This window comes from Gobio gobio (assembly GCF_949357685.1).
Source record: "Gobio gobio genome assembly, chromosome: 11".
Taxonomy (NCBI): Eukaryota; Metazoa; Chordata; class Actinopteri; order Cypriniformes; family Gobionidae; genus Gobio; species Gobio gobio.
Genome location: NC_137104.1, coordinates 39,915,037 through 39,941,354, shown reverse-complemented (window position 1 = coordinate 39,941,354; position 26,318 = coordinate 39,915,037). Strand labels below are relative to the sequence as shown.

Here is a 26,318-nt window from a genome sequence, read left to right as displayed (position 1 = left end):
TTAAATAAAAAAATTGTTACACATGCTAATATATTTTGTGCTTATAGTTTTCTGTCTTTTTTCTGTTCATTTTGCTCTTGATTATTTCTCTTTTTATTAATTACGGTTCTTTCTCTCAGCTTGAAAAGGTGACTATGGCCATTCAGAAATCATCCAAACTCGTTCAGGACTTAGTCCAGATGGTGAACAAAACTTCCTCCATAAGCACTGCATCACCCTCATCATCCGACATCACCAACAGACCCTCATCATCCTCGACCCCCGAGACCAGCCGTCGTGAACCTATCACTAACTCGATTGCAATAGTTAAGACCGAATCTCTGTTGAAAGTACCTGACATGTCCTCACTTCTCAGCACTTCAGAACATATCAAATCTATTGCCAGTCATAATTCTGATTCTAGACCATCAATTAAGACCGAGCCTGAACTGACCGCTTGGGAAATGAGCATTTCAAAACAACACGAAACCGCTCCTAGTCAAAACTATACATCCCTACAATTTATCAAGACTGAACCTCAGTTGACAGCAGTGACTCCTTCAGAAACGTCTTTGATTCCAAGCAAACAACCAGAAACTCTTATCAGTGCTAATTTTGGATCCTTTGCAATGATAAAATCGGAGCCTCAGTTGACAGAAATAATGTCAGAAATGTCTTCGCCTCCTAGCAAGTTCAAAATGCTTTCCAGTCATCATTCAGAATCTATTGCAAAAATGAAGTCCGAACCTCAGCTGACAGCATTAACTCCTGAAATTAATTTGCTTGAAAGCGATTCAGAACAGTCAGAGAGTTGTAATTCAGATCGCAGTGCAACAATTAAAACTGAGCTTAAATCATCGGCAATGACTTCTCCTGAAATCCCTTTGATTTCAGGCGTTTCAGAACAATTGAAAGCTACTGCCAGTCACAGTTCAGCATCCCTAGCATCAAATGAGACTGATCCTCTGGTGACACCAGTGGCCCTTTCAGAAGTGTCTTTGCCTTTAAGCATTACAGAACAAATGGACACTATTGCCAGTGACGATACTGCATTAATGGAAACAAACCAGGCTGAGTCTGAGTCAGCCACAGAGACTTCTCCTGAAGTGTCATCGATGCCGAGCAATTCTGAAGAACCTGAAACTATTGCCAATGAGGATACAGCTCTCATTGACACAAACCAGGCTGAGCCTGAGTCGACCACAGAGACTTCTCCTGAAGTGTCATCGATGCCGAGCAATTCTGAAGAACCTGAAACTATTGCAAGTTGTGAATCGGAAACCACGGACAAGACAGAAAAGCCAACAACAAGGAGCAGATCTGCTAAACATTCTGTTCCCACGACAAGTCCAACAGCCAATCTGAGATCTTCAAAAAAAACGGCATCCGTCACCAGCACTTCCAGCCCGCAAAAAGAAACAGCAAGGTCACCATCACCTGCAGAAAGTTTTGATGACCTGTCTGACCCTGATTACCTGCCTGAAAGTCCTATACCCAGTGATGAACCCCCTGAATCCCCCCCCAAGTCATCAACCAATAAGACTGATAAAACCACCCACAAAGATGCGTCTCCGGAACCTTCCAAGACTGACAAAAGTAAGCGTTATTTTTTTATTTATACAGTTTTTATGTAATGCTTAAAGGGGCTATATGCGTTTTTCTGAAATTTAAACTCGCGACTGACACCTGTGGCCAAAAAGCAGAACTGCTCTCATTTTCTGCTCGCTCTCGCAGCGGTGGTGACGTCACATCCGCAGACAGCGCGGGAAAAGACGACCCGCCAGAAAATAGGAAAAATAGGAGACAGGCTTATAGGTGCACCCACTGTGAGCGGACAAGGTGTCAGTATGCTCATCAGGAGATGTTTGAGTCATAAATGGTAAAATAAAAAGGCTATTGTTACGTTTATTTTGGGGAAAAAGTTGCATATAGCCCCTTTAAGTTAATATACTGTGGTATATACCACAGTATATTAACTTAAAGGTCGCATGGCATGGCATTTTTCTATTATTTTATAATGTTTCCTGAGGTGTACTTATATTGTTAGTATGATTTTTACATCATAAAATGTCATAATTTAGAAATAAAAGGCATTTTTTCTATACTGCTGTTTGCCCTGTGGCTGAAGGCCCTGTTTCAAGAGGCGTGTCTGCGGTGAGACTTCAGTAAAAACGCCCACTGTTGTGATTGGCTGACATCTTTGCATTTGATATGAGCGGAGGGGGCGTGGTTTAACGAGGTCTACGAGGCACGAGCAGGCACGAGCTGCTGCCAGAGAGACGGATGGACCTGAGTTCACTTCACATCAGTTCTGTCAGTCTCAGTTCAGTGAACTGTTGTAGTTACAGCATATACTTCAGGTTATTAGTCTATTTCTAGTCGGAGGGACTGTCACTCATGTCAAAAAGTTAGTAACTTTAGTAAATTATGGATCAGCGCTGACTGGAGACGCGAACCGTTTAGAACGATTCAGTCCGATTTGGTGAACTGATTCGGTTCACTAAAAAGAACCGGTTCAAATGAAAGATCGTTCGCGAACCGGACATCACTAATGTACCAGAGACAGAGCTCAGCGATTGCTAACAAAGTTATTTATAGTAACTACGGAGTTATGAGAGCGCTGTCAGTCAGCGCGAGTTTATTGTGTTTGTATCTGAGAGTTCTGAATAAACACGAGTCCCAGTCACGCTGAGCCCGCCTTCCTCCTTATTACCAACTTTGTAACACATGCAAAGTACCATTACAGCGAGATGAACGAGTTAAGAGTAAGTGTTGATAATAGCATTATTTTTAGATATGTTCCTATCATATGAAAAGCGTTAGTGACACGCATTGAGTACACAGCGCAAACAAAGACACAACAGCAGTAATCGAATGTAATCCAGTTTATTGTGGGGATAGCTGGCTAGCCTAGTCGGATACGCTTACCCCCTTCTGCTTAATCTCGCGCTGCGTTTGGTGCCTCCGCTGTGGGCCAGATGCAGTACTGGGGGTCTGGGATGTTGAAGGCCACCGGCCAGTGCAGCCCGAGCTTCGGCGTGTGTGAGGTTTATCTCTAAAGATGTTACTCTGCTGATGTTGAGCAGAAACTCACGACTGTATGCACATTTTAGAACCGATAGACGTGACGAGGACGTACAAAAACACTGACTCACAAGATAGAAAACACGAAAACACCGGGAGAGAGAAGCCGCTGCGTGTGCACGAATAATAAATAATTAGCTACACATCAGAAATCACTGATCAGTGATCACAGATCAGAAGGAACTGAAAAAAGACTTCTGTTTTCATTTGTACATCCAAACACTGAGAAACTGCCAGCATTCACTCGTTCACAAGCCATGAGCGTTTGCATGGGCGTGCCAGATTCTCTGGGCGGAGGAAAGGGAGGTAACCGTTCCTGCTTGGACGTCAAACCAGGAGACTTCAGGATTGGCTAGTCTGGCCTGTCATTTTCTCAAAGGCAGAGAAAGACAGCCAGAACTCGGGTTTACACCCAACACTCAACATTTCTATCCACTTGGGGACAATATTCAGGCTAGGGGAACTCCATATTAATGTTGAAAAACCTCATAAAATGAAAATTTCATGCCATGGGACCTTTTAAGCATTACATATTGTGTTACAGATGTGCCAGAACTAATGTTATGAATAATCTTACATTTTGATTTCTATCATGCATTTTTGTAAAAAAAAAAAAAAAAAAATGCACTTCCATTTAAAAGGTTTGGGGTCAGTAAGTTTTATTGTATTTTTTTTTTCAGCAAAGATGCATTCAATTAATCAAAATCGACTAACGATTTTTTACATTGTTGCGAAAGCTTTCTATTTCAAATAAATGCTGTTCTATAAATACATAAATACAGTTTTCACAAAATTATTAAGCAGCAAGTGTTTTCACCATTAATATTTCTTCATCACAGAAAAAAGGTTACGTTTCATGTATAAACATTACGTTAAATGTATTAAAATAGAAGACCTATAGTATTATTTTATTGTTTATTGTTATTTTAATTTATAATATGTGACAATATGACTATTTTTCCTGTATTAAATGCAATCTTGGTGAGTTTAAGAGACTTGAGAGAACAGAACATATCAAAAACTTTTAAAATATCTTAGACCTCAAACTTTTGAACAGTATTGTAAATATATTTAAAGGGTTACTTTAGTGATTTAGCATTAAGCTTTGTATTTAAACTGAGTCATTTATGCAGTAGAAATTAGGGCTGCACGATATTGGAAAAAATTTACATTGCAATATTTTTTTCCCAACGATATATATTGCGATATTGAGAGCCATCAATCCAGGCTAAAGTCCATAATTACCATTCCATGATATTAATAATTTCACTAATAAGCAAGCTTCATTACAAGTGACAAAAAGGTAACTTAATATTTTCTTCCAAAATTAGAAAATTTCTGTAAACACAAAAGCAGAACACATTTTTTAAATAAAACAGCAGCTTTACACCAACCCCCCTGATTGGTTTACAACAATATAATTTAAAATAATTATAAAACAACTTATAAGCATTTTGGTTCACAATCTTTTGTTTTTAAGTCAGCTAAAGTGCCAAAGTAAAACAGTGTTGGTCATCATGGCTAAACAAAATGAAAAAAAAAAAAAATACGTTTTCGGTGCTGATGCAGTGACGCGTTCATGTAAACGGCAACTAAAAGCTGTCACAAAGAACCAGCCGAAGCACTGTAACCTGGTCCACTTGTTCAGATCGGCAGCTTTCACCATGTTCGCTGCATTATCTGTTGTTATACAGACTTGACGTGTCTCATCTAATGCTGCCTTCACGTGCTATCGGAAATTTGATAATTCCCATTTCTGAAGTCGAGATTACGAGCACATCCCATTAAAATTTCGAAAGTGGAGTGCGTTCATGTGCAATTTTTACCTAGGAAACTCGTATTTACGATAATTTCGAGAGCACGTGAAGGCAGCATAAGGGCCTCTGCGATATTCTCGGCTGTATGACTTTCTGGGAAAAATGCCGTCTGCAAACAGCGACTTTTTAGCTCGAAGTCCTCTGTGATGAAATGGACCGTCAGACTCATGTAGGGCTTCGTTGACATGCTGGACCACAAGTCTGTTGTTGTTGCATAGTATTCCACGTGCGACAGTTCTGCTTAAATCTTAGATTTGCATTTTTAATACAGCTCTTTTATCGCAACTTGGGAAAAATATGTGCGGGATGGTATAACATACCGCCTGTCAAGCGTTCGGATCATTTTCTTAAATCCCTCTTTGGCGACGGTATTTAATGGCAACATATCTTTAGCGATATGAAATGTTATTGCGTCTGTTATTTCTTTCTGTCGTTGAGAGCCTTTCTGGTAAGGTGTCACACTGGCAAAGGCATCACAAATATTTGTTTGTTTTGGTTGACATCCAGATTTGTATTCGTCGTAAAGAGCTTTGTGGTGCTGTTTTAAGTGATCAGACAAATTGGTGGTGTTTTGCTTGTTTTGTGGCCACAACTTTATGACACTCTATGCAAAGTACCTCTTTTTGGTCAACATCCTCCTTTTTGTAGCCAAAATAGTTCCAAATAGATGATTTCGACTTTCTTTTTGGTACAAAATAATTTTTTTGCCGCGGATCCTCTTCGTCGCGCATTTTTACCAGTGAATGTTGGCTGTGAGCGGTGAGCAGCGGCACAGCGAACCAATCACTGTGCAGGCACCCGGAACTTGCATGTCACCCCAGCAACAAGCCATACAACAAACTCGTGTTTACTGTGTGCTGCCCTGGTGCTACCGTTCTCTTATACACCATGGGCTACTACCCTTCACATTGCATGTCCCGGCGACGTGACTATCGCTCACGCGCACATCGCGATGTCGATGTTAAAACAGAATATCGTTCAGCCCTAGTAGAAATGTGAAATTATTTTTGAATTTGGTGCCTTCTAGACTGAGAAAAGACAGAAAATGTATTTTTGTCTCATGTGGATGAAAGACAACAACTCCCAGAATGCACTTGCTTCGCTGCCCTACGAGGCCACTCCATACACCGTTGTTTTGATCTTCATAGTAATACAATCATTTCGTTCAGTTAGAGAATAAACACTACAATTAAAAACGGAACGTGTCTTTTCAATAAAGTGTGAGTGAGCTTAACGAAAGTCACGGAACAGACTCAGCAGTATCAGATTTCATTCATCACGAATTGCTGAGCAGAGCTGAGGTAACTTTAAGCGCCAGTCTGACACTTTTTCAGATCGCATATGGAAGCTAAACTATCACAGGAATTCATTGAAAAGTTGAAACGTGCGGCCGTCTGTGTCTTACATTCTGTGCGTGAGATCTCTCCCCTATGGGCGGGTTGATATCATGCGGAACAGCTCCATCTAGTGGCTGTAGTCTTTAGCCTCTGGCCAAAAAAACCTCAGATGACATAAAATGACGATATTTGCATCATCTGAGGATTTTTTCCCAGAAATAAAATGCATAATTCTCTCGTCTCAGGGGATATGAGGGGGGGAAAGTACCATAATTTGAATATACTACCGGGTTTCTACTGATACAAAGCTTAATTCTAAATCACCGAAGTTACCGTTTAAGATCATGAAAAAAATTACATTATATCATGGTTTATATGTTTAGAATATTATGGGGTTGAATGTCCAGTAAAAAAAATAAGACTGAGAAAAGTCTAATGGGAAAGAATGGGATTCTATCTGAAGTTGCTTGCAGTTGCCATCTCCACTGATAGTAAATTGGCAGTCGGCAACCATTACAAACAGAGTAAGATCTATGAATGAAGTGACTGTGGCGAAAGTATTGGGCAGTATTTGGATAAATGAATGAATTGACTGTGGCAAAATGTTGGGGAGTTACTTGGAAGACTCCCAAGAGGAGAAAGGGAGAAGAGCACCTGCAAATGAGATCATTGGTTAAACTGTATAAAAGTGTGAGCTGCGAATGAGACGATCAGATGTTCAGCTGGCATCTCACTTTGTTGTTTCTACAATAATGTTAACGTCTTCTGAGACCTGGAAATTCGAATTCGATTTTCTACGAATGCTGAACTGAAGGAACATTGAAACGTAGAATTTTCCCACCCAGTAACAGTCTTTGTCCTCTGTCACTGATCTTCTTAGGTTCCAAGCCTTCATCGAAGGAGTCCTCTAAATCAAAGGAGTCCTCTAAATCAAAGGAGTCCTCTAAATCAAAGGAGTCCTCTAAATCAAATGAGTCCTCTAAATCAAAGTCTTCTAAAGCACATAAAACTCAAGAGATAAAACTCACCGTCAGCACTGACGTTTTAGGGAAAAGGAAACCTGACGTGTGGTGTCGAGGAACAGTACAAGAAGTCCAAACAAAGGGTAAGAATGATCTATTCTGTATCTTACCAAACAACAAAAATGCAGGAGGAAAGGTTTTGGTTGTGTTTTTGTTTCTTTTTATTCATTGTTTCATAAATTATAATTTATAAATTGGTTATAAATGATATAATCTGACCTGTCTCATCTTTATTCATTTTAGAGAAGGGCGTCAAATATATGGTGGAGTTTAAGAAGGGTAAAAAGAATCTGCTGTCTGCTCATCATGTGGCCCCTGTAGGGCGTCCTGTGCTCAAGGACTTGTTTGTTGGCTGTCGTGTTGTTGCCAGCTACAAAGATCAGAAAGGAAAGGTCTTGTTTAATGGTGGCGTGCTGGTTGAGCTTCCTGAGCGCAAAAATCGCATGAGGTGAATTTATGATAAAGGAATCATTCGTATGTCATTCGTACTAATCCATTTTATTTTTGTGGAACACCTAAAGGAAATAATTAGTATAATGACCTTTTATTCATAAAGAGGAAGTTAGTTCACCCAAAATTGAAAATTCTGTCATTAATTGCTCACCCTCATGTCGTTCCAAACCCGTAAGACCTTTGTTCATCTTCGAGACACGAATTAAGTTTTTTTTTAGCAATTTAATTAACACTTTCAAGGTCCAGAAAGGTCAACCTTGCTAAAATGGTCCATGTGACTCCAGTGGTTCAACCTTAATTTTATTAAGCGACGAGTACTTTTTGTGTGCAAAAACAAACAAAAATAATGATTTTATTCAACAATTTCTTCTAGCCTGTGTCAGACTCTTACACTGTTGATGCAGTGTAAACAGGGCAGTGTTTCCTAGTTCTACAGCAGAGCGACTCGTGCGCATGCGTCGTGATGCTCACGTGAACAGCGTCAGCCAATGGTAAGCCAGCGTTCTGGAAGTACTTCACTGTTTACACTGCGTCAACAGCGTAAGAGTCTGAAACAGGCTTGAAGAAATTGTTGAAAAAAAGTTATTTTGTTTGTTTTTTGCGCAAAAAAAGTATTCTCGTCGCGTCATAAAATTTAGTCGAACCACTGGAGTCACATTGACTATTTTAACGATGTCTTTACTACCTTTATGGGCCTTGAAAGTGGTAATTATATTGCTGTCTATGGAGGGGTCAGAAAGCTCTCAGATTTCATTCCAAATATCTTCATTTGTGTTCCGAAGATGAATGAAGGTCTTACGGATTTGGAACGACATGAGGGTAAGTAATAATGACAGAATTTAAATTTTTTGGCTGAACTAACCCTTTAATCAGTGCCTCATTATATTTTAGCCTTGTAGACTGCAGTGGCTGCAGTGTACATGTAGAAATTTTGTTTCTCTAAAAATGAGAGTTTTTACAAAATGTTTCTGTCAGGTTCTTGGTGTTTTACGATGATGGCCAGGCAGCGTATCTGGCACTGCCAGACTTTCATGTTGTCTGCAAACAATGTAAGAGATTCTCTTTCATACTTCATTTCAGTCTTAGTTTTTGAACCCCTGAAAATGCTTGACTTCTAGAAGTGAATTTTGTTAACGTTTGTTTGTTTTTTTGCAGTTAAAAAGGTGTGGAGGGACATCGAGGATGAGACTAATCGGGCACTTGTGAAGGAGTATCTTCGTGTCTATCCCAACCCCATTGCTGTGGTGCTTCGCATAGGGCAAGACACCAAGGCGGTGCGAAATGGCAAGTTTGAGGCCTGCACGGTGCTTCAGTTGGATGGCAGCCTGATCCAGATCTGCTATAAGGTGAAACTGAGTCCGTTGTGGTGTGCTAGTTTTGTTCTGTGAACCTGATTCTAACCATAAATGTGTTGTTGTTGTTGTTGTTGTTTTTCAGAAAGACAAGCAAAATGAGTGGATTTATAAAGGCTCAGACAAGTTGGAACACATTGTAAATATCAAGAAACGTCTTACTAAAGAGAAACCACAACAAACCACTACACAACAATCGCTGCAACAGAAAACACCACAATCGCCTCAACAGAAAAAACCACAATCGCCTCAACAGAAATCGCAACAAGCAGAAAACAACAAAGAGAAAACTCAACCTAATAAATCAGGTAGTTTTTTTTGTGTTTGTGATTCATTCACTTTCCTGTCTCTTGTATGCACATTCTCAACTAGACATGTGTCGGTATTAGGGATGAAACGGGATGGAAATTTAACATCACTATTATAGTGACCCAAATTATCACGGTTATCAATATTATCACGGTTTTGTTCAAACGAGATGAGTGTTCAAAAAGAAGTAAGGGGTCAGCAGGGTCAGACAAAAACATGTGGCGGAGAAAAGACACCTGTTAACCGCAAAAGAATTAAGAATTAAGGTGAAGAATTAAGGGTGAAACCATCAGGAACCCTTTAGTCTCCAGCGCCACCATTTTCCAGAGCTGCAACCTACCTGGAGTCTCCAGAAGTGCAAGGTGTCAGGATCTCAGAGACTTCAGTTAGGTAAAGAATCCTAAAAAATGACCCCCACTAAATAAGAATCACAAGCTGAAGTGTTGTAAAATACATGAAGCCTGCTTTTTTATAGGCTTTATAGGTTGAGAATGACTCTTGAAGGACCAGCACCACATCCTCTAGTACCACTGTTTGAAGAATTCATCTTCCAGAATCTGGCAGTACGTTTTGGGAGTTCATTTTAGTCCATCCTGAAGTCTGTTTTGCAGAGATGGACTAAAAATGAACTCCCAAAACGTACTGCCAGATTCTGGAAGATGAATTCTTCAAACAGTGGTACTAGAGGATGTGGTGCTGGTCCTTCAAGAGTCACTCTCAACCTATCTGTCCATAAAGCCTATAAAAAAACCTTCTTCATGTATTTTACAACACTTCAGCTTGTGATTCTTATTTAGTGGGGGTCATTTTTTAGGATTCTTTACCTAACTGAAGTTTCTGAGATCCTGACACCTTGCACTTCTGGAGACTCCAGGTAGGTTGCAGCTTTGGAAAATGGTGGCGCTGGAGACTAAAGGGTTCCTGATGGTTTCGCCCTTAATTCTTCACCTTAATTCTTAATTCTTTTGCGGTTAATAGGTGTCTTTTCTCCGCCACATGCTTTTGTCTGACCCTGCTGACCCAATAAGCATTTCACTGTCCAATGGTCATGCCTTAACTGCAATGTCTAGTATTGCATTAGTATTGCATCCTTCTCATGGGCATTTAATACTTTTTGACTTTTCAGTCTGAGTCAAATCTCTTTTTTGGCTCAATTTATCTGTAAAAGAAAACATGCCTAATAATTCTGCACACCTGAATATAAGGTGATTTTCATTTCCAGCCTTCATGAACAATTATATATCACACATACATTATTAAATACTAAATCAATAGTAGTTATTAGGATTACTGTGGTTTGGAATTGGTCAAATGTGCCTGGAAAAAAAATATGATCAGAAAATCAACGTGCCTAATAATTCTGCACTCCCTGTATTTCCATATGATTTGACAGTTTATTTTATTAAATATCAAAATGTGTGCATCATACCTGACACCTAAATCATCACTTTGCAGTCAGTTTTATGATGATTTTTTGAAGTTTGAAACGCGTATAACGTTACCAATGTTGTGTGTAACTTTAGAGACGGTCCCTAAATTCGCCAGCGTTATGCCAGTCATATCAGATGCGCTGTGGTTCTGCTGTGTTTTTATTTTAAAACCATTTTCGCTGCTGAAATGGAACAAAAACAGTCAACAACTGTATGATGAATGAATCTCCTGCATACATCGCACGTTTATCTCTGCTTTGAGTGTATATTTCAGCGAGTGAGCGCGGCGCGCGCTCTGAACAAAACTCTGGCTAATCTGAACGCCTCTGATTATGAGACATTGCATTCATAAACTCAATAGAAACACGTGTGAGTGGTTATAATGCGCAACGCAATTATAACAGATGGCTTTTGAGAAGACTATAATAAGTTCAACAGCCAGAGTAGGGATGAAACGATTACCGGTTTCACGATAAACCACGATAAAATTTAGTGACGGTTAGTAATATCGTATAAAATTTAATTATCATTAAAACCGCGTGTGATTATCACGATTGTGAAAACTCGCGGTAAATCTTGTCCAGTCAGCGTCAGTCTGACTGCAGCGCACCGCTGTTTCTGAATGAGAAGAAATGGCAGAAGGCAGTGACAGCGCCGGGAGATTGTTCAGCCTCTAAAAGGACCAAATCTGAGGCGTTGTCATATTTTGGCTTTTACAAAAGTCCTGAGGGAAACTTAATCGAAGATGGTCACCCTGTCTGCAGAACATGCCAGGAGAAAGTCACTGTAATGGGGAAAACACTTCAAAACTACGAACGCAAGGCAAGTGGACTTTGACCTCAATACCAAAACTACGTCTGGGAAATAATAACGTGAAGCGAACAAACAAGTTCGGTAAAGACTAGGGCGACATCAAGGAATAATCAGGGCTTGACATTAACAACCGCCATTTGCGGGTGTAACGTTATTTCGGCTGCACACTAGTCACTCTGACTGTTGAACTTATTATAGTCTTCTCAAAAGCCATCTGTTATAATCGCGTTGCGCATTATAACCATTTACACGTGTTTCTATTGAGTTTATGAAAGCGACGTCGTCTCATAATCTGAGGCGTTCAGATTAGCCAGAGTTATAACATATATGTTCAGAGCGCGCTCACTCGCTGAAATCTCTCAAAGCAGAGATAAACGTGCGATGTATGCAGGAGATTCACTCATCATACAGTGGTCGACTGTTTTTGTTCTATTTCAGCAGCGAAAATGGTTTCAAACAAACACAGCAGAACCACAGCGCATCTGATATGACTGGCATAACGCTGGTGAATTTAGGGACCGTCTCTAAAGTTACATACAACATTGGTAACGTTAATACACGTTTCAAACTTCAATAGCATTTGAAGGGAATGACAGTCATAAAACTGACTGTAAAGTGTTCATCTAGGTGTCAGGTATGATACACACCTTTTGAAATTTAATAAAATAAACTGTCAAATCATATGGAAATATGGATATGCATTATTTCACTAGGATACTGTTTGGGCTCTTACACAAAAATATGCTATATTAAAATGCATCATTGCTGAACACTGATGCGAATATTGCTTGAATATATTTACAGAGATAATATTAGAGATTATATTTACGACAAATTATTATTATTTATGCGTTATGCTTTGCTATTGACGACGGCCATTATAAGGAAGGAAATCTCACAGATTAGAATCTATCTTAAAAAAGTGCATAGAGCTGCTTGATTTATTTGTTGTTTGTTGATTTCAAATCTAAAACTTGTTTAAATGTTTTAAGTGTGTGCATCTGTTCTTTTTGAACACTTTCATCTCGTTTGAACAAAACCGTGATAATATTGATAACCGTGATAATTTGGGTCACTATAATCGTGATGTTAAATTTTCATACCGTTTCATCCCTAAGCCAGAGTGACTAGTGTGCAGCCGAAATAACGTTACACCCGCAAATGGCGGTTGTTAATGTCAAGCCCTGATTATTATCCCTTACATGTCACCCTAGTCTTGTCTGAATTTGTTCGTTCGCTTCACGTTATAATTTGCCAGACGTAGACATGTGCCGGTAAACGGTAATACGATATACCGCAATAATGAACATGCACAATATTGTTATCGTGGGCACTTCAAAATACCGTGAATAATTATTTATTACGAATTATTCAGATTTTTAGAATGTATTTTAAGAATACTTTACCCATCAACCGTTTAAAATGAACAACGCGTCAAAGAGGAACAAAACACACCGTTCATGAGCCGAGCACATGGCGGAAGGCGCACTGAAGTGCACATTCACTTTCAGACAGCAGAGGGCGCTGATGGAACAGCAGACATACAGCCGTTTCCCCAGTAACCACAATCCGGTGCTCGTCATCACATAACCTAATACTTAAAGTCATTTTCAAACTTAAATTTTTTTTTTAAGTTTTAAATTACATGCCCTAGATATTGTTTGAATATGTTCTGACTGTTGTTCAATCACACACTTTACAATATGGCTCCATTATTTAACATTAGTTCATTCATTAACAAATTGACAATGAAAAATACTTCTAAAGCATGTATTAATCTTAGTTAAATGTACATTTCAGCATTTAATAACACATTATTAAAATCAAAAGTTGTAACTGTATTATTTAATGGACCTGAGCTTACACTAACAGTTGCTTTTTTAAACTAACATTATCAAAGAAGAATAACTTCTGTAAAAATGTAGCTATTCGCTCTTTGTTAATGTTAATGCATTAACTGGCGAGACATTATTGTAAAGTGTTACCTATTGTTCTTTATAATTATTTAGCACTTTAATCTGTTTCAAATATTTGTTTACTTTATACATTTTTGTGTATTGCTTTATTGTATTTAAATGTTTGGTTCTTTTGTTATAAGAACATTTTTAAACCTGTTATAGTATGACAACACTTTTTTTGCAACTTTTTTTTTTAAATATCGTGATAATACCGTATACCGTGATAAAAGCTTCAGCAATTAATCGCAACATGAAAATTTGATACCGGCACATGCCTAGCCAGACGTAGTTTTGGTATTGAGGTCAAAGTCCACTTGCCTTGCGGTTCGTAGTTTTGAAGTGTTCCCCCTATTACAGCGACTTTCTTCTGGCATGTTCTGCAGACAGGGTGACCATCTTCGATTAAGTTTCCCTCAGGACTTTTGTAAAAGCCAAAATATGACCACACCTCAGATTTGGTCCTTTTAGAGGCTGAACAATCCCCAGAGTGCTGTCACTGCCTTCTGCCATTTATTCTCATTCAGAAAACAGCTTTGCGCTGCAGCACCTGCACCAGACTGATGCTGACTGGACAAGATTTACCGCGAACTCGCAATCGTGATAATCACACGCGGTTTTAATGATACTAACCGTCACTAAATTTTATCGTGGTTTATCGTGAAACCGGTAATCGTTTCATCCCTAGTCGGTATTCAGTAATATGGTATAGTTATTGTGCATGGTATTGTTATCTTGGGCACCAAAAAAACAGTTGCTGCGTCCCAATTCGCCAACTTGTACTGTGACCTAAAAGTATGTACTCTTTTTGTGAAGAAAGAGTGTGTAGCAGAAGAGTATGCAAGCTTTGGGACATACTACTTTACATGCATCCTGTCACCGTTTAAACGGCCCTGTAAATCATCTTGTCAAAGTTAAAATGCTCCACATTAAATAAAATTTAATTTCCTACCGTTTCAGAAAGAAATGTAGTAGCATGTTGACCTGCCATTTGTGGATCTTTCATTTGGAGACTCTCCTTGTGTGTTTACAATTTGAATATAATGATGCATTTAAAAGTTAATGGCCAAACGTATCATTACAAAAGTTCTCAATGCTGTTGCAGATTGAATATAATGTGGATAACACTGAATAGATATATTTTCCTCAGGTTATGTTTGTAGTTTATCCGCGTTTGAAGTTCTAATCGAATCGTCGTCCAGCGCCCAGTGAGTTGTGGGCCATATTAGCCAGTAGAGTGTGCACTGTGCACGGATCTGCACTTCGAATTCTAACCAGAAATAGTAGACCATCCGGGTCTCTTTGGAATACTCTTTTCAACATGCTACGATTTGGGACAAATTCCATTTTCGAATACTATTTAGGATGGATAGTAAGCGAATTGGGACGCACAAATTCTGCATACATTATAATCTGAATTCGATTTTTAGAAAGCATGTTAGCTTATTTTCTTACAACCGGTTAAATTTTACAGTGCTGTGTGTATGGTGTTCAGTAGATGAAGCTTATGAAGAAGATATTATAAATAGAATGGTTACCCCTGTAAACACTGCAGTGCTTCTCAACTTTGTTTCTGACACCCACTTGTCTCCGAGAAGTCAGAACGTTTAACTATTTTCAAACAGCCATACAGTTTTTGTACTCCCTATGGTGTTTATCAAATGATATAAAATACATAAATACTTAATTTAACATTTAAGTTAACATTTGTTTGCCCTTATACATTTTTAACCTGGACTAAAAAATGCCCTACATATTGCTTGAAAATGTTCTGATTCTTTATAGTTGTATTATTTTGCAAAATTAGTTTAATTTCTACATCTTTATTGTGCATTATTTTATTGTACTAGTATTTATCACTAATTATTTTACTTGTTTAGCAGGAAATACCATCCCTCAGCTCAATAAAACTTCCTCCTCGACAAAAGTTGCCTCGTCGAATGTTACTTCAACAGCTGTTACCTCAGCAGCTCACTCTCCCGTGCGCGTGACCCGACAATCCAATACCACAGTCACCAAAACGCCATCTATCTCCCCTGAGAATATCATGTCGGCAGCTTTCCAGCCGAAGGTCATCCTCCAGAAGTTGTCTAAGCTCTCGCCCATCTTAACAGGTGTCGGTGTGTCGAAGGGTAGTATGCAAACAGTAAAATCTGCTATGGCTATCAGTACCTCAATATTAAGGTGAGTAATGGGCTTGTACTGGTTAAATATGGGATGGGATGGAATACCAACCACCAAACACCTCACGCTATATTCCAGAAGTGCAAAACGACCTGCCCCTGATGAGGAAGAAGAGTATATTTCTGAGGAAGAGGAGCACGTTTCAGAGCAAGACCAGTACAAGTCCATATACTTGTATCATCGCTGTTGTCCAGCATGTCTGGATGGGGTGAGACCGTCTCAGGTCGACATGCATCATGGTCAAAATCCGCTTGCTATCCCATTGCTTTTTAAGTTTCGCCGAATGACTGCTCGGAGGCGCGTCGATGGAAAGGTGGGTGGCGTTTGAGGAAGTCGATCCATTTGGCATTCAACTATATTGAACCCTACAATTAAAAAGTTTGGGTCAGTAAGATATTTTTTAAGCTTTTGAAAGAAGTCTCATTCATGCTGAGCAAGGCTGCATGTTTGTTTTTTAATAAAAAATACAGGAATATTGTGAAATACTATTTCAATTTAAAATAACTCTTTTTTTTTTTTTTTTTTTTTTTTTACACGTCACAATCTTTCAGAAATCATTCTAATTTTCTGATTTGCCGCTCAAGAAACATTTATTATCAATGTTGAATAAGTAGTGCTGCTTAATATTTTGTGAAAAACATGATACTTTTTTTCCAGGATTCTAGATAGAAAGTTCAAAAGAACAGTGTTTATTTGAAATAGAAATGTTTTGTATTATTATAAATGTCTTTACTGTCACTTTTGATCAATTTAATGCATCCTTGCTTAGTATTCATTTAAAATCTTACTGACTCCAAACTTTTGAACTGAGGTGTTTCTCTGTATGGCAGCTGCACATTATTTTTTATTATCATAATGTCTCCTTTTCGCTCCTTAGGTGTTTTTCCACATTTTCTATCGCTCTCCGTGTGGGCGGAGCCTGTGTGACATGCAGGAAGTTCAAGAATACTTGATTGAAACACGTTGCGACTTCCTCTTCCTGGAAATGTTCTGTATGGACCCGTTTGTGCTTGTGAATCGTGCCCGACCCCCTTCCACATCAACTGGCCAGCCTCACCTCTACCTGCCGGACATCTCAGAGGGTAGGGAGGTGTTGCCGGTGCCCTGCATTAATGAAGTGGACAATACGCTTGCTCCTAATGTCACTTACACTAAAGACAGAATTCCAGCTCCAGGTGTTTCCATCAATACAAGTTTAGACTTCTTGATTGGCTGTGACTGCACAGATGGCTGTCGGGACAGGTAGGTTTTTTTGTTTGTTTGTTTTTTGTACAAATTAAAGGAATTTCGAGTTAATCTTTCGTTCCTGGATGGCCATTTTCCTGCAGAGTTTAGCTCCAACCCTAATCAAACAGGCTAGTCAATGTCTTTAGGATTACTAGAAAACTACAGGCAGGTGAGTTTTTATCAGGATTGGAGCTAAACTCTGCAGGGCAGTGGCCCTCCAGGCCCGAAGTTGCCAATCCCTGATTTAGACACAATTCATAACCAACAATCATAATTCTTGAGATGTCATACACCAAACAAAGTTTAATTTACCTGGATATAATTAATAAAGGATAAAAAAAAAACCTTTAGATTTTAGGTTACCAATAAGTCATAATTATTTGACTTAATAAATTGGATTTAATTTGAAATTATGGATATCAATATTAAACGCATTGTATTTTTATGTGTGACAGGTCAAAGTGTGCATGCCACCAGCTGACCATTGAGGCCACGTCCTTATGCAGTGGCGGTCCAGTAGATGTTAGTGCTGGATACACACATAAGAGGTTGACAACAAGTTTGTCAACAGGGTAAGAAACAACCTCTGTCTGTCTGATTCTTGTGTGATTACGACGGAATTGCCTCACCAAAATCAGATGAATTCCATCATTGGTACAGTGTTAATTTTATTGACAAAAGCATTATAATCTTAATATAATCTGCTTCATGTTGGTGCATAGCTAGATACTCTATCATACAAAAGTTTCAAAAGATTTTGTTGAAATGTTTTTGAAAAAAGCTTCTTATGCTCAACAAGACTTCCTGTTATGGCAAAGCTAAATTTTCTGCATCATTGCTCCAGCCGTTAGTGTCACATGGCCATTCAGAAATCATTCTAATATGCTTATTTGCTGCTCAAGAAATATTATGTTGAAAACAGTTGTGCTGCTTAACATTTTTATGAATTTTTGTTCAGGATTGTTTGATAAATAGAATGTTAAAAATAACAGTATTTATTTGAAATAATATAAATATTTTGTTACATTATCAATGTTTTACTGACACTTTAATGCAATTTAATTTAATTTCAATTTAATGCATCCTTGCAGAATAAAAAAATAAATTTTTAAATGGTAATGTAAACTCATTTTTGCTCAGCTGGGCTTGCTTGTTTTGATTTTTAATAATAAATAAACAAAAAGTTTTAATTTTGGCAAATGTAAAGGCTTTGTAGAAGAGAAGTAAGTTCAACGCTCTTATTTAAGCAATAAAACTAATCAATTAAACAAATGTGATGTTTATATAAAGTCTTTTTTCCTTATTAGTATGGTTTAATCAGATCATTAAATGTCACCAGCAAAGACATTGGTTAAAAGAGTAGTTTAGTTTAAAATGAAAACTACCCGATGATTTACTCACCCTCAAGCCATTCTAGGTGTATATGACTTTCTTCTTTCAGACTAATACAATCAGAGTTATATTAATAAATATCCTAATGTTTTCAAGCTTTATAATGGCAGTGAACAGGGCTCACGAGGTCAAAAAAGTGCATCCATCCTTCATAAACATACTCCACGTGGCCTTCTGAAGCATATCGATGAGTTTTTATAAGAAAAATATCCATATTTAAAATTTTATAAAGTAAAGAGTGTAACGCAATGCGTAGTTCAAAACGCTTACGCTACATCCGACGTCTGTTGCGCTTTTTCCGTAAGTTGAATACGGAAGGCGGTGTGGCGGAAACTTGATATTTTATGATGCTAAATATGGATGTTTTTCATACATGCTCGTCGGGAGCAGCTGGGGTTAGGTGTCTTGCTCATGGACATGCGGCACTTGGTCAGGTGGAACCGGGGATCGAACCACCAACCTTCCGGTTTTTAGACAACCTACATGAACCACTGAGCCACTGCCGCCCCTTTATTAACCCCTGGAGCTACATGGAGTACGTTTATGAAGGATAGATGCACTTTTTTGAGCTTCCAACTCATGAGCCCTGTTCACTGCCATTATATAGCTTAGAAGCGTCAAGACATGTATTAATATAACTCTGATTGTGTTCATCAGAAAGAAGGCTTGAGTGAGTTAATCAGGGGATCATTTTCATTTTAAAGTGAACTAACCCTATAACTCTTTCCCCGGCAAACAAATTGTCTGTGTTTTCACTGTTAGACGCTAGAGGTCGCTATTACGCATCTTCTGAATGAGTACAGAATCTCCAGATTAAAACACAGATGAACAAGACGCAAAAACAAGCGATCGCATGTAAGCAGATGCATATGTAAAATAACGTGATCATCATCAACATTAAACGTCATATAAATCAAAACTATCAAATGTTACCAAATGAAATGTCGACCAAGGACGAGCTATAGGACTGTGAAGCATTAGGGCTGTTGATGGACTCGATCTACTCCATCTGTGTTTTGATAATTGTTTTGAATCTGATCAAGGCATAGTCTTTGACAAAAATGTGTTTTTTTTTTTTTTTTTTTTCAGCGTTTTTTTCAAAATGTTGCTTTTTTTTAATGAAACTTACCCATATTCAAGTGTTGATTAAAAAGGAATGCATGAAGATAGAATAAAACATTACATTTGAGTGAAAATTATCAAAAACCCTGGCGGTGACTGGCAACTTTTTTTTAAAACACTGGCGGGGAAAGAGTTAATAAAGTGAGATTAAATGCATAAAATATATCAGTGTTAACATATTTAACAATTGTAGGTTTGCGTAGTATTCTTTTATTGTGTAGTGTTTGCATTTCGGTTTTTGTATTCATTTTGAGGAATATGGAATCTGTTCTTGTGCCAGTCTAGAACTACAATAAGCATTATGTTTACACAGCACACAACGCCTCTACATTTACTCCCGATTTCTATCAACATGGGGAAGGAGAGCTGTCAGTCAATAAAGGGGAAAACAACGTAACTTGCGTTACTTATTTGAAAAAGTAACTGATATTTTGTTCTAATTTAAAAAGTAATGGGCTACTTGACTCATTAATTGAAAAAAGTAATCTCATTGCGTACCATTGTTTATATGTAATGTGTTACGTCCGACACTGAAAATTACATTACACAGGGTTCCCACACTTCTTGAAAGTACTTGAAAGTACTTGAATTTCAGACACATGGATTCAAGGCCTGGAAAGTACTTGAAAACAAATATAGGTCCTTGAAAGTGCTTGAATTAAATTTGAAATAAATTTTGTTTAGAATGATGTTATTTTAAAAAATTGTCCTACAATATATGTGCTATCACAAACAGAACAAAACGTTGCTTATGTTTGGGGGGTGGAGGGGTAGCAGGGAAAAAAAACTTGAAACGACGGAGAGCAGTATACACTTGCTGAAAATGAAAAGTTGTGATTTTCTAGGCCGATATGGCTATCCTACGAAGTAGGAACTATTCTCTCATTCCTGCGTAATAATCAAGGATCTTTGCTGCCATACCATGAGTGCAGCGGAGCACTGATATAACACATTATTATACGCCTGAAAATCGGCTAACTTCTGTCAACATAACCAACGATGGTACGGCTCAAAGTTCCTTGATCATTACGCAGGAATGAGAGAATAGTTCCTTGCCATATCGGCCTAGAAAATCACAACTTTTAATTTTCCGTTGGCCTTAGTACACGATGTAACTATACACATCACAACATGGAGGAAAATGTTGCTTATTGAGCTGTAGGCTAGCTGGAGCCGTTTACCGCCAGTCTTTGTGCTAAGCTAGGCTAGCAGTGGGTGCGTCAGACAGAGTTGAAACACAACCAGACACGGAGATGATAATGGTATGTTTGGACTTATCTAACTGAGGGGGATACGGTGAACAAGCTTAAGGGGGGGGGGCTTTCACACTGTTAAAGACTTGGATTCCCATCCTAAACAAGGACAAAGTTTCACAAAAAAAAGTTGGGTGTTTGATGGAGTATCTTTGTGCCAAAAATACTCCTTCCGGTTTCTCATAAGTTTTGGAAAGTTTTTTTCGAGTATGGGTATATGTGACGTCAGATGGGGTGGAATGTCCTTGTACGGGCGCGCGATTAGAGCAAGAGAGCACACGCTTTAGGGAAGCCGGCTGCGCTGCAGTCACAGGACTTCACGAAATCAACAATGTCTCCAAAGATGTGTGTTTTTGGTTGTCATGGCAAGACAATCATGTTTTTACGGAGCAGCAATGGTGTTGTGCAAGTGTTTGTTTGTTCCCTGAATTTCGGCGACGATGGTTTATAAACAAGGTACAGTTCAACTCCGGATTTGTATAGCTCGCCTAATGCTGAAAGATGGAGCGGTCCCAGCAATTAAGGTTCACAGTCGTGTGTTGGTAGCAGGTGGTGAGTAAAAATGCTTCAAATGTCTTTGTGTTGTTAGCTATCGATTCCATTGTTTTTCTATGTAAACATGCATAGCTCAGCGCAATAGCTGCCCGCGCTCGTCATTCTTTATCTCAGCCCAAACGATACGCCCCCAGCCGCTCTGCTTTTTTCGGAAAGTCTCGGTACAGCGTATCTTTCTTTTATAAATATAATAAAACTAAAGACTTTTCGGAGATATGAAAGATGCAATACTACTCTATAGGTACTCAAGATTGACATGATATTACCTGAAAATGAGTGTTTCTCACCCCCCCAAGTCCCAAAAACTCGACGTGTTCCTTTAAGTGTTCCTTTAAGTAACCTACTTTTAAGAGGTCTTTCGTGATGCTACATATGCTGGGTTATGAATCTGATAGGTGCTTGAAATAAAATAAATGGTGCTTGAAAAAGTCCTTGAAAGTCCTTGAATCTGGTGTTCATGAAAGAGTGGGAACCCTGATTACACTTATGTTTTCAAACACCCTTGCGCTTCTCTCTCACTCTCTTTCCATCTCTGTAGGGTGTACGAGTGTAACCCTCTCTGCCGCTGTGACCCGAGAATGTGCAGCAACAGGCTGGTTCAGCACGGTCTGCAGCTGAGGCTGGAGCTCTTCATGACACAGCACAAGGGATGGGGCATCCGCTGCAAAGATGATGTGCCCAAGGGCACATTCGTGTGCGTTTTCACTGGTAAGCAATCATACATTTGAACCAATAACTTTTTAGACCAAAACATTTCCTTCCTTATCACCTCCATCTGTCACCTCGCAGGTAAAATAGTAAACGAAGACAAAGTGAATGAAGATGAGGCAGTGTCCGGCAATGAGTATTTGGCCAACCTTGACTTCATTGAGGGGGTGGATAAACTGAAAGAGGGTTATGAGAGCGAGGCGTACTGCACGGACACAGAGGTCGAAAGCAACAAGAAGACCGTAACCATGAAAACAGGGCCATTGTTGAAAAATACTCTCTATCGAGAAGAATCTAGCAGTGGTGAAGGTGTGTTGTGTGTGTAAATATTCAGCCTTACGACTATTGAACATAAAACAATTGTGTCTTGTATGTGTAACTGAAGTTTCTTTCCTTTTTTATAGAAAGAGAAGAACCTATGGAGCTGGTCACAGAACCTGAGAAAATGGAAGGTAAGATGCAGTGTGATGTTAGTGTTATTTATATACTGTTATTGTTTTTATTAATATTTTAAAATAGCGTTTATTTTTATAGGTTTTCATTAAATTTTTAGTCTTCTTTTTTTAGTTCATTTAAAAATATATATTAGGTTTGATTTACAATTTAAGTTTTAGTTTATTTTTAGGTGTTTTTTTATTTCCAGTTAGTAATTTTAGTGCTTCAACTTATTTTAGTGCGCAAACATTTCTCATTTTCGTTTAGGTTATGTTTATTTAATATTTATGTTTTATTTTATTTCAGCTTTCAATATATCAGTTTAGGTAACAATAAAAATCCTGGTTAGATGGAGGGTAAATCATGATTTTAATTATCCCATTTTGTATAATTTGAATGAGAGAGTATGAAAGTTTAGGGCATACTATAGTTATACATCATAAAATCTTGGATCATAAAGTGTTGAAACAGGCCCTATAGTTGCAAACTAAATGACCTTAAAACTTACATAATTTTCATTTATGCATTTGACAGACATTCATCCAATACAAGTTGTACATTTTATAAGTTCATGAATTCTCTTGGAATCAAACCCATGTCCTTGGCATTGTAAGCACCATGATCTACTGCTTTATCCTGGTCTTTTGATATAAGACAGACTAATCCTAAATCCAAGGATGCATAGCATGCAAATTGGGATGCAGACATGGACAATAAGATATATAGGTTAAAATGGTGCAACTTTTATGTATCATTCATGTTGTTCTACTATGTGGCAAACTTGCCTGATGTTTTTCTTGGCCTGTCCTCTTTACCTGTTCAGTCTGTGATGAGTCCTTAGCCGAGAGAAAACGATCCCATAAGCCACATGAAGCATCTAAAGATGCTCCGAAGAAAGGGACCAAACAAATAAGAGAGGCCGGTCAGTTTTTATTCTCTTGAAGAATCGTTATTCATCATTTTATGCTTTTAGTGTTTTATTGAATTTGTTGAGTCTATACAATAATTTGTGTCTCTAGGTCAAGAGACCTCCGGTCCAAAGCGTTGCTTTGCCATAAAGTCCTCCCAGAGAAGAGTGAAACCACTAGAAACCACAGACGAACAGAAGGAGAAAACGAGGAAAGCTCTGCCTGCCAAAAACACACGCAGAATGTTCAACGGCGAGGAGACCTGTTACATTATTGACGCGAGACAAGAGGGCAACCTCGGCCGCTACATCAATGTAAGCTAAATCCAGCCTTTTGTGATTGTAAATGTTAAAAAATAATGCACTTTTGCATTTGTTTTACCATTAATTCTGCCTCTCTCAACAGCATAGCTGCAGTCCAAACTTGTTTGTCCAGAACGTCTTTGTGGATACTCATGACCTCCGGTTCCCATGGGTGGCGTTCTTTGCCAGCAAGTCAGTTCCTTGATTCATAACATCTGTTGGATTGTGTTGATATACTTAAAAATAAGTGATTTTTACCCAAGGTTTGATTGGTAACCCTGACTGATTCCTAATTCATGATCATAAATTAACTATATTCTTAGGGTAACACTCGGCAGGGTTTTTCCTACAAAACAATTTTTTGCCCCGCCAAAGCCTTATTTGATCAGTTATTGTGATTTACGATTGATGTAGTAGATGACTGCTGCGCTTGTGTTAACTGAGTGACAGAGAGAACGATCAGAGAGCTCCTCCCCCGCTCGCACGCTCTCTGTCTTCAAAATAAGCATTCTTATCTTTCTAATATTTCACATATTACGTTAATCAAAAGGTCGGAAGACCGAATCCATGTTGCACGTGGCGCTATCAGACGATGTTTTCCTTTAATTACCGCTGGGTGTGAATTGCGCTCAAAAAAACATTGACTCTTCTCTGACCAGCTGACATAAACCATACTTTCAATAAACCTGAAACAAATCCTATCCGGTTATGAAGTGTTCTGTGTGTTGACAAATCTTTTGCGATGTTCTAACGCGTCTGCTAATGTCCAATTCGCGACCTAATGACTCCTTTGAACCGAATCATTTTAACGACTGGTTAAAAGAACTGATCTGTCCAACACTGAACTCACGAATCAGTTTAATCATTTACTCAGAACATCTGAAATGAGAACACAAGTGTGCTCACCCAATTTAGCAAGAGTGGGTGTAAGAGTTAGTTTTAATTATCCACAGTCTTTCAGCTTCTTTATGTTCACAATGTGTAGTAAATTAAATAGCCTATAAATCATTTAGTTTAGACTGGAGTGAGGTGAACCCAGAACAAAGTTGTAATTAGCTAGCTGATAATTTTATGAAATTGTATATGGCAGAAAATTAGGCTATTTGTTCTTTTTTTTTTTAATACTACTTTTAATATTGATATGATTATATACCAAAACAATTATCTGTAAATAGTGTAAAAATGAGGAACAAAAACAAACATCAAGGTATCAAAATAAGATGAGCAAAAATTACAAACTTTCTTTGAATTTATTTAAAATTTGTTGTCAGTATTGCGCTTGCAGGTCACGTGGGTAGGGTACTTTTTTACTGTGCGTGTGCGTGTGCGTGTGTGTGTGTGTGTGTGTGTGTGTGTGTGTGTGTGTGTGTGTGTGTGTGTGTGTGTGTGTGTGTGTGTGTGTGTGTGTGTGTGTGTGTGTGTGTGTGTGTGTGTGTGTGTGTGTGTGTGTGTGTGTGTGTGTGTGTGTGTGTGTGTGTGTGTGTGTGTGTGTGTGTGTGTGTGTGTGTGTGTGTGTGTGTGTGTGTGTGTGTGTGTGTGTGTGTGTGTGTGTGTGTGTGTGTGTGTGTGTGTGTGTGTGTGTGTGTGGATGACCATGTCTGTCAGCCACCACCGAAGACCATTTTTGAACCAGGAAAAACCCTGACTAGGGGTGGAATGGTTCACGCCACGGTAAAAAATCTGAACCATACGGTTCTCCACCCACGGTTCCGCATGCATTAAAATCTGACGACACATCTATAATATGGTTTGTTGACAATGCGTAAAACAGACAGAGTTAAGCTAATGTGTGTTTCTGTCGATGGATACACATTCTGGCTTCCCAATACATTACAACAACAGCGATGATCAGAAAGCGTGGACAAAACAGTCACTCTTATATGCGAGTGCCTTATGTAATGTATACGCCGTAATCACCCTGTGGCGACCGGTGGGTGATTGAGAATGAGCATCACCTGCGAGTCACACCGGTCTTGAGTCCTCTCATGAGGGAGCCTGGAGACATATAAGGAGGAGCGACATCAGTGGAGGAAGAGAGAAGGCCAGGCTTGGAATTTTATGTTGTGTTTTGTGTATGTTTGTTTTCTACGTAGGGGGCAGTCGTCCGTGAGGGGCTGCCGCCGATTATTTTATTTAGTTGATTTATTTTATTAAAGTTGTTAAACGTTCGCCGGTTCCCGCCTCCTCCTTCCAAGTTCCAACACGAACAAACAAAAACAAAACACCACATAAAATTCCAGGCCTGGCCCTCTCTCTTCCTCCACTGATGTCGCTCCTCCTTATGTGTCTCCGGGCTCCCTCATGAGAGGACTCAAGACCCTCGCAGGTGGTGCTCATTCTCAATCACCCACGGTCTCGCTCGCTCCTCCCATGTCCCTCGCCAACCTCGCCACACACCCGGTGTTGATGGCATATGAGCGGAGGTGAGACCGGAACAGAACACATTGTGTTTAAACTAAACTCATTTAAGCTGTGCCAATTTAAACATTCAAGAGCAAGACGTGAAAGAGAACTCATGCACGCTGAAAGGAGATTTGTGTGTGTGTGTGTGTGTGTGTGTGTGTGTGTGTGCACTCATCTGAAGCTGCGCACACAGCACGTCGTAGAAAGCACACAGATATTGATTTCTCTTTCAAGTCTTGCGTTTGAACTGACAAATTCACACACAAAATGTCAACATG

The 26,318-nt window shown here is 38.9% G+C and overlaps 2 protein-coding genes across 6 annotated transcripts in view; one reads left to right on the top strand and one right to left on the bottom strand.

Annotated features, from left to right (window-relative positions):
- Positions 1-26,318, bottom strand: part of LOC307133598 (craniofacial development protein 2-like) — a 1,416,430-nt gene that overhangs the window by 5,228 nt on the left and 1,384,884 nt on the right. The gene's annotated exons all lie outside the window — the stretch shown is intronic.
- setdb1a (SET domain bifurcated histone lysine methyltransferase 1a) overlaps positions 1-26,318 on the top strand; it is a 31,785-nt gene that overhangs the window by 3,421 nt on the left and 2,046 nt on the right. For 2 of the 5 annotated variants that reach the window (XM_079829502.1, XM_079829503.1), the window contains exons 5-20: positions 120-1,575; positions 7,098-7,322; positions 7,483-7,687; positions 8,668-8,741; positions 8,848-9,038; positions 9,130-9,352; positions 15,666-15,735; positions 15,814-16,048; positions 16,613-16,977; positions 17,418-17,534; positions 21,823-21,992; positions 22,074-22,301; positions 22,397-22,444; positions 23,251-23,349; positions 23,447-23,649; positions 23,741-23,829. In XM_079829502.1, coding sequence (XP_079685628.1) covers positions 120-1,575; positions 7,098-7,322; positions 7,483-7,687; positions 8,668-8,741; positions 8,848-9,038; positions 9,130-9,352; positions 15,666-15,735; positions 15,814-16,048; positions 16,613-16,977; positions 17,418-17,534; positions 21,823-21,992; positions 22,074-22,301; positions 22,397-22,444; positions 23,251-23,349; positions 23,447-23,649; positions 23,741-23,829 — 3,998 coding nt within the window. Of the gene's footprint in view, positions 1-119; positions 1,576-7,097; positions 7,323-7,482; positions 7,688-8,667; positions 8,742-8,847; positions 9,039-9,129; positions 9,353-15,431; positions 15,736-15,813; positions 16,049-16,612; positions 16,978-17,417; positions 17,535-21,822; positions 21,993-22,073; positions 22,302-22,396; positions 22,445-23,250; positions 23,350-23,446; positions 23,650-23,740; positions 23,830-26,318 lie in introns of all 5 variants that reach the window. The other 3 variants (XM_079829499.1, XM_079829500.1, XM_079829501.1) reach the window with 2 other exon arrangements.